At 46.7% G+C, this 8288-nt stretch overlaps 1 protein-coding gene across 3 annotated transcripts; it reads left to right on the top strand.

Moving 5' to 3' along the window:
- Nucleotides 1-37: 37 nt before the first annotated feature.
- Nucleotides 38-7931, top strand: KCTD6 (potassium channel tetramerization domain containing 6). 3 transcript variants are annotated; one of them, XM_032699451.1, is made up of 4 exons: nucleotides 73-154; nucleotides 637-1539; nucleotides 5201-5309; nucleotides 6532-7931. In XM_032699451.1, the coding sequence occupies exons 3-4, from the start codon at nucleotides 5283-5285 to the stop codon at nucleotides 7216-7218; spliced, it is 714 nt and encodes a 237-aa protein (XP_032555342.1). In that variant the 5' UTR covers nucleotides 73-154; nucleotides 637-1539; nucleotides 5201-5282; the 3' UTR covers nucleotides 7219-7931. The 3 variants fall into 3 exon arrangements, with proteins under 3 accessions (XP_032555340.1, XP_032555342.1, XP_032555341.1); XM_032699449.1 differs by lacking the exon at nucleotides 637-1539 and having other exon boundaries at nucleotides 38-154; XM_032699450.1 differs by lacking the exon at nucleotides 73-154 and having other exon boundaries at nucleotides 556-1539.
- Nucleotides 7932-8288: the final 357 nt, after the last annotated feature.

The following is an 8288-nucleotide window of genomic DNA, read 5'->3' as shown; positions in this document are numbered from 1 at the left end:
CCCCGTCACCCACCGACAGGCGGGGCGGGGCTCGCCAGGACACTCCCCCGCTCCGCCGTCCCCGCCCGCGCCGGCGGCTCCGCTCCGGGCTCGGGCACAGTCCCCGTCGCTGCTGCTGCCGCCGGGCTCCGCCTCGGTGCCGGGAGCTGCGCCCGTGAGTGCCGGGCCGGGCGGGGGGCGCAGGGCCGGGGGTGCCCCGGCTCGGGGGAACAGTGGGGCCCTGCGGGGTTGGGGCCGCGCCCGCGGCGGGAGCGCTGGGGCGGGACGGGCGCGTCCCGGCGCGAGTGCGGGGCAGGTGCGGGGCCGGGTCCCCGGGGCTCCCTCGGGCCGGGAACGGGGAGCCGCGGCCGCGGCGCTCGGGCAGGGATGGTGCAGGTGGTGCCCAGGTCCCGTTCCCGGCTGGGCTGAGGGCGGAGCGGGGGGATGCCCGGGCGGGAGCCGCGGTGCCCGGCGGGGATCTCTGGTGAGGATGATCTGGGATCTGTGGGCTTTGCTCCGGGAGAGGAGGGCAGTGGGTCCTCCTGCGCCATGGGGAGAGGAGGCAGGGCTGGGGCTCTGTTTTGGGGTGGGGATGAGGCCGTGGGCTCTTGGGTCACTTGTGGGAGGGAGAGACGAAATGTCTGGGTTCATTTCCAGCGTCTTTGCTGAATCACTCTGATCCTGGAGAGAATTCTGCTACCACGAGCTCGCTGGTTCCTCTGTGATGGAAACGGGCACTTCCCGGCTCCTGCTGCAGCCCTGGCCCCCTCTCTGGGCTCTCAGGGGGTTTTCTTCCCCGTCTTGCTGTCTGTGTGTGTGCTGAGCCCCATCGGTGTGTGCAGCGAGGCTCAGTGTTTCTGACACCTGTCCTCCCCTAAAACTGTTTGGAGACGTGTTTCCACATGGGAACAACACTGATTAGTGTCACAGAAGGAAAATACGTGGGTAAAACTCAATTAGTGTCACAGATCCTGGAAGCCTGGGTGCTCTGGGTTGCTTCAGCAGGACCAGGCTGGATATAAGAGTCTTCCTTTGGCTCTCTGAGAGGAGGGCCAAAGTTGTACTAGGATGTGGGCTCTTCCAACAAGAAGCAATTAAAAGGAAAGTTTGGAATCTGGGCTTGAAACAGGATGTCACAGAGCTCCTCGGGGGAGGGAAGGAAACTTCAGGAGCTTGGAATTTATAGTGAAGCAATTAAACATAAAGGAGCGAAAATGCTGAGTGTCTGGCGTGAGCGTTTTTCCATCCTGCCTGAGGTGCAGACTGAGTATTAGTAAAAAACAACTCAAGAAAATCAAGTTAACATTTAATAAACTGCATTAGTCATTATAAACCTGACACGTGTAGAAGGTGGTAGATGCTTTCTTTAGTGAAGCCGATCGGCTGCATTGCCAGAAGATTCGGGTAACTGGTTGTTTTGAGAGCTCTCCTCCTCCTTGTTCTCCTGGTTAACAGGGTAGCACAGAACTGGAGCTCAGGGGTTGCTCTACAGACTGTTGTTTTGCTGTAGTTTGGTGGAGTACAGTCAGCACTGCTGCTGTTCAGTGTTTGTCAGTTCAGGTGAGTCACCAATAATTTACAGTAAGAACTTGCCTTTCAAATGTTCTGACTGGCTTGGGAACAGAGAGGTTGTCCATGTACAGCATAACTGTGCTGGGGCTGGAGTTTCTTCTCATCTTCGGAGATCCAAGTCTGAGAGGCAGGGAGCTCAAGAGAGGGTGAGTAAATGAAATGCCAAGTGTATGTGTCTGTATAAGTGGAGTCTTAGCTTACTCTTTTTTAAGCTGCCATTGGTAAAATTCCTGCCAGCTCTATATTGACCTAGAAATCAAAGGTAACTCTTGAGGTTAAACAGCTCGTGCTGTGATATTGATACCAAACTGCTCATGAAACACTATTGCCCCAAATAAATCCCTTAATTCTTTTGTTTGAAAAAATAGATGAAGAACATTTGGAACAAATCAGGTGGTCTGTGCCTCTTGACTTAAAACTGCTGGGTGTGTTTCTGCTCCTCCTTTGGGTAACTGTGTGTGACATCAGTGCAGTGGTTTGTAGCCTGTGGCCTCAACCCGATGCAGTGCCTGTAGTCCCAGCAGTGCAAATGCCTGCAGTGCTGCTGGCATCCCTGGGCCTCGCCTGAGCCCGGGTGTGTGTTCACAGATACGTTCACCTGACTCTTACTTGCTTTCTCTGAATCTCAGCTTGCAGAATGGTTGTGGGTTAGCAGCTCTGTTCTGGGAGAAGCCCTGCTGAAGTTAGTGGTACTACCTGTTGCAGCAGTGCTGCTGATAAACAGCCCTGTAATCCTCTGAGTCATAATACAATGAAATAAGAGTGAGCATTTTGTAAATGCAGGTACCCAGTTTGGTGTGTCGAGTATAAACTGATGACCTGAGTGCTTTTCTCGCTTCTCATTGTGCCTTTCCAGTTTTGGCTGTGCTTGTGCTGTGCTGTGGCAGGAGCCACAGTGACCATGTCACTGCTGTGTGTCCCCTCCCTGTGCACGGAACAGCGCAACGACGGCAGGACTGTGGCTTGACACCATCCGGGCACTTCTGCTCCCACCAAAGAGGGACATCCTGTTTGACTTAAATGGTGTCGGCACTTTGTCTGAATTTCATCTTAAATGAGTATTTCTTGTGATTATCAAAGGTAGGCTGATGGTTATCAAAGGATGTCATCCGTTATCTGCTGCCTGGACGGTGTAGCTTGTTGGTGAGGCTGGCCCTGTGTGCAGATCGTTGTTGTGTGAGAGGGACCAGAGCTGGCTTGAGGCTGCCTGTCCTGGAGTATGGTTGGAGTGTCTGCCCATCCCCACTGATGATCACTGTATTCCATTCAGGAAGATTTTACAGCATTGTTGTAAAGGCATATGTCATGAAGGCTGTATATCCTCAGCCTTGCTAGTCCTTAGCTCAAGTTGTACCCAAACTGAGCTACTTTAGCCTGTGAAGTTGTTCAGAAATTCAGAGCTCCCAGGCTGATGAGGTAAGCAGTGGATAGTTGGGATCACACTCAGGCATCATTTTAGGATGGCCTCCCGGTGTCTTCCCTTCGTGTTGCACATCTTGCTCCAGCACTGGTTTGCCAGGGAGGTTTGTGTGTGCCTCGTGGTTCTGGGTCCTTACACAAAGGTCAGTGAGATTTCTCGATTCCAATTCTGTGTTGAGGGCTAGGCTTGTTTCAGATAATTGCTCTCGTGAATTATTCACTGTGGTGTTACACAGCAGTGCTGTGATCAAAGATTTGTTCATGCCTTTGCACGGGCATGCAGTGTCATCTCTTTCTCTCCTCGTAAAGTCTTGATTCATCTGTAGTGTGGATTTAGATACTGACCAAAATAACATATCCACCAGTTAAAATAACACTGATGGACATCTCTCTGTCTTTGAAATATTCTGAATATGTAATTCCAGTTAATTTTATTAAGACTGCAGATCTGTTCTGCCATGATTACTAGTGAGGTTTCTGTCTGGCTGCATCATTTCACTTTCAAGTGAGTCTTTTCCTTGAATATCAGAAACCTATACCAGTCTCATGTGATTTTAGCACATCTGCATGTTCTCCTGGCCTTGTACTTGACCAGATTAACACTTTCAAGTGCTGGAATTTAAAAGATCTGGGCTATTGATAAAAGTTAATGAGTGACAATTCCAAACAGAGAAAACTTGAAAGAATTCACTTCTTGATCTGTGAACATTTAAAAAAAATAATTACAGAGGTTGGCAAACGAGCGTTCCAGGTTTATCTGCTGTTGGGGGGGTGTGCTTTAATGTACTTTCTTGAAGCATACTCCGTCTCTAATTTGTAAAAATAGGATCCTGGTATGACTAGTTCTGTATCTTAGTATTCCTTAGTCTTCTGTTGTCTGGCCTCACAATTTTCATACACTGATTTTGCTTTTTGTACTCTTTAATCCGTCTGAGAGGCAGCTGGGGCTGTGCTTGTGCTGCTGGCACTGGAAGACCTGCTGGACACTGTTGTGCCCAGTCTGTGGGTTTGGGCAGGGAAGCAGAGCCCAGAGAGGTGGGATATGCTGCCTGGTTCTGTGTCGAATGAGACCAACCTTATTTGCTAGGAAAGAGAAGGGCAAGTTATCTTTTTGGTTGGGAATTAGCTATGAACCTTCAGTTGTTTTGGTATGTAGGTCTCTGGCTTGGCTAAATCTTTATCTGCCTTTAGCTGGGTGACTGTTGAAGTTTGTTAGTAAAGAGGATGGGAGCAGGAGACTTGGAAACTGTGTGGTCTTTAAGATGTAAAAATAAACAAAGCTGAGAAGCTGTACCCTACTTAAAACAGGCTGACCTAAATTTTCAGCAATTCTAGCAGAGAGGCAGGCTCTGGGTAGGGATAAAGGCTTCCTGACAACTGGCTTCCCTGTCCTTGCATCGCTTGACATGGTTGACAGGCCACCACTGGAAAATCAACACTGAGGTCTGAGGTCATTCACTTCCCCCCCTCCCCGAGTTGCACAACCCTCGCTGTGGATTTGCCTTGTGCTCATGTGGACAGTCCCCTTGTTATGCAAGTCAACAGTTCAGCATCGTCTGGGAAGTCACGGCATGAACCTCTTCTCAAATTGCTTTTGTTGGAATGTGTTGAAAACATGTTTGGTGTCCTCTGGCTTGTCCCTACAGAGGTGCTTTCAAGAGTAGATGTCTGGGAAGTCCATTCATGCTCTTTGTCTGTAGATTAATGTTCTTCCTATCAGTTACAGTTCTCCACTGCTGAATTATTAACTCTGCAGCGAGAGTTTTTTTCTTCTTACTGTTCATTGACTTTCATGCTTGATTTATTCTTCTGAGCAGTTTGAAACTGGAGCATGGGAATGCTGACTAATAGTAACGGATCACATGTGTGACCTCAGTGGTGGCTGAGTGGGAAAATGACATCTGTCTTTCAAAGTACTCAGAGTTTCCCAGGTGAAAGGTAGTTTGTGAACGTGTATTATCCTCAGAGGCACGTTGCTTGTTATTCAACAAAACTGGGATGTTCAGGCAGCCACTGGAGTGATTACCCGTGTGCTCCAGAGGCAGTCCTGTGGGTAGTGTGAAGGGAGAAGGAGGGAGAAGCGGGTTTGCAGATTCTCCTGCTAATGTGGCTTTGTGGCTGTCCTGGCAGAGAGCCTACCTTTGATTGGAAAGTATTCCCCTTGGTGTTCTTGTAGGTGCTGATGGTCTGCCATGTTTTGTTCTCTGTTTGTGTGTGCTTTTTCCTGCAGGGAGATAAGAGGAGGTGAATCGCGTATCCTTTCAGCAGCCTTCTGTTAAACTTGGAATACCACAGTTCAAGCAATTGAACAGATGGATAATGGAGACTGGGGATATATGGTGAGTGAGGCTGTGCAAGTGTGTGCTGTGTGGTACAACTGGGCTTTCGAGGTCTTGCAGCAAGAATCCTTCCAGATCTGTCTTGTGTAGCTCCAGAGCTTCAGTCGTGTGAGAAGGAAAACTGTGCATGTTACACCAGCTTTACAACAGCTTACTTACCTTCTCTGGAGTGCTGCACCTCACCTGCAGCTTGTGGGGAGCACCCAGGTTCATGTTTCATAGTGACAATCAGCCAGGACTGAACTGACGCCTGGGGCTCACTGTTAATGTTTTCCTAACACAAAGGCTGAAAATAGTTTGTGCTTCCTGCATATAATTTTAAGGACTTTGTAATTTTATTTATAAAGAAAAGTATTTTTCCTTGTAAACCTTGTCGCAAACTAGACAAACATATCTTCTTTTTCTCCCCTTCTCATTCTGCTACCATGCATATGTCTCTCTTCTCTGGCTGGCCACAGTCCTGGTTGTTAGGGTTGGTGGCCAGATGGGATTTATGTTCCTTTCTCTCTTGCTTCCTCATGAGCTATCTGGAAACTGATGCAGACTGGTTTGTGCTCTGCCCCCCTCTTCTATGTAGCATGCTAATTTGTTAATAAATACTTCTTTTTAGAGTTAAAAGCTGAAAGTTCTTTTTTTTTCTCTGCTTATTTTAATGATGCCTCTGAACCAGGGCATGGATTATTTTGATTGTGAGCTCTTGGTCCTATGTGTCAAGTTGCACTGTCTTCCTCTTTTGAGGGAGAAAAAGAGGTTTAAGACTTGTTTGGTTGATTTTTTCCTTTTTTTTTTTTTTTTTTTTTTTGATTTGGTTTTGTTCTAGAATGAGAGACAGATTGTGAAAGTAAGGAACACTGCTGGGCCTCATTCAGACTAACTTGTTCGTCAGGAAATATCGCTGTTCTCATTTCCCCATCTGTAGAATAGGAAAAAACTTGTTGCCCAAATGCAAAACTCGCTTCTCTGACAGTAGCTCAGTTGTTCAGATTTCTAAAGCATTCTGGAAATGTGCGTTCTGCATGTTAAGTATCATCCTGTTTAATTGCCAGTTGTGCCTTGTTGCCAGGTGGCTTGGATTTGTCCAGGTTTAAACACCCATTAAAGGCTTTGAACGGGAGGAGGGTGATTCTCTCCCAGTTTTCCAGCAGTATTTGCCATGTGTGTCAGTGAGGTGATCAAATCTTGTGTGGTGGCTTCATAAACTCTGCAATTTCTCTCTTTCTAGATGACTGATCCAGTCACGCTAAATGTGGGTGGACACATGTATACGACCTCCCTCACAACTCTAACGAGATATCCTGACTCAATGCTCGGGGCCATGTTCAGGGGAGACTTCCCCACTGCCAGGGACTCTCAGGGCAATTACTTTATTGACAGAGATGGACCACTTTTCCGTTATGTTCTTAACTTTTTAAGGACCTCAGAGCTCACTTTGCCACTGGACTTCAAGGAGTTCGACCTCCTCCGGAAGGAAGCGGACTTCTATCAGATTGAGCCGCTAATTCAGTGTCTTAATGACCCCAAGCCACTGTATCCTGTGGATACCTTTGAGGAGGTGGTGGAGCTGTCCAGCACCCGGAAGCTTTCCAAGTACTCCAACCCAGTGGCCGTCATCATCACACAGCTCACGATCACGACGAAAGTCCACGCGCTACTGGAAGGCATTTCAAACCACTTCACAAAGTGGAACAAGCACATGATGGACACCAGGGACTGCCAGGTTTCCTTCACTTTTGGGCCATGCGACTACCACCAGGAAGTGTCGCTCCGAGTCCATCTGATGGAGTACATCACAAAGCAAGGCTTCACGATCAGGAACACCAGAGTTCATCACATGAGCGAGCGTGCCAATGAAAACACAGTGGAGCATAACTGGACTTTCTGTAGACTGGCACGGAAAACAGATGACTGATTCTGACTCCACAGGAGCCACTTCAGTGATTAGCAACTTAATTGGACAGCAAACCCAAGAGAGTCTGGATTTTGACTAAAGCAACAATGTGGGCTTTTTTTATACGACTATTTATTGTTTATCAGTAAGGACTGGAGGAGTTTCGTTCTCTAGCAGCTCTGTTCTTTTGTCCTGATCAGAAAAAAACCGTGCATGTGCCTGTTCAGTCAAGACACCTTTTTGTTTGAAAGGGGGAGTCCGAAGAATTAGTACAATAGGGTATTTTGTGTCATTAACACAATTCTCTGACTCGACTCAAAGTGCTAAAATTACCTCTGTCTAAATGGTTTCTAATCCATCTAATGCTATGACACTGGGAGCAAGAAACAAAAAGAATTTAAAATGCAGTTGGGGAGAAGCTGCTATTGTGTAGACTAATTTAGTTTCTAAATCAATAAACAGTATTGTAATATTCTAGGAAAACAAATCCCACCCTTTAAAAGTACTTGATAAGTACAGTTTCTTACAGTTATGACAACTGTTTCTTTCTATGCATATAAATCAAGCAACCAAATATTATCTGTAGCCATGGAAATATGATTAGAAATATTTATATTGGATTCTAAATGCAAAATGTCCCTGTGGTAGAATTCATATTTTTAATGCCTGGTGCAATATTATTCCCAAGTGTAATGCCTGCCAGCAAGAAGCTAATAAAAATGTGAAATACAGAATACTGTTTTGTATTTTCTTTTTGTCTTTTAGAACTCTCATACTTAAAAAAACAAATCCAACCAAACGAAAAAACCCCACCCAAACCCCGTTTTTCTGTGCTGCAAAGTCGAGTGCTCTGGTAGGGCCCCATTTTCCTCCATTACTGATATAATTTGTTCCTTTTTCTGTTAATCAGTTGAATCAAATGTCCTCATTATAGACAAAGCTTATGTTCTGAAAACTGCATTAGACTGATAGAAAGATGGCATGTATTTGGACTGGCTAAAGGGATAGGGATGGAGGGAACACAGAGCCTCAATACTGTAGCTGCTAAATAGTGTTATCTGGTTCACAGCACTATATCTAGTGACTTATTA

The sequence above is a fragment of the Chiroxiphia lanceolata genome, chromosome 11 (genome assembly GCF_009829145.1).
Source record: "Chiroxiphia lanceolata isolate bChiLan1 chromosome 11, bChiLan1.pri, whole genome shotgun sequence".
NCBI classification, from domain to species: Eukaryota; Metazoa; Chordata; class Aves; order Passeriformes; family Pipridae; genus Chiroxiphia; species Chiroxiphia lanceolata.
This window is presented reverse-complemented; position numbering and strand designations above follow the sequence as displayed.

Bases quoted from the DNA above. Each gene is read 5' to 3' on its own strand.
- KCTD6 (XM_032699449.1), top strand. From the start codon at position 5,283: ATGGATAATGGAGACTGGGGATATATG. The intron at 5,310-6,531 runs GTGAGTGAGGCT...CTCTCTTTCTAG, and splicing joins ATGGAGACTGGGGATATATG to ATGACTGATCCAGTCACGCT.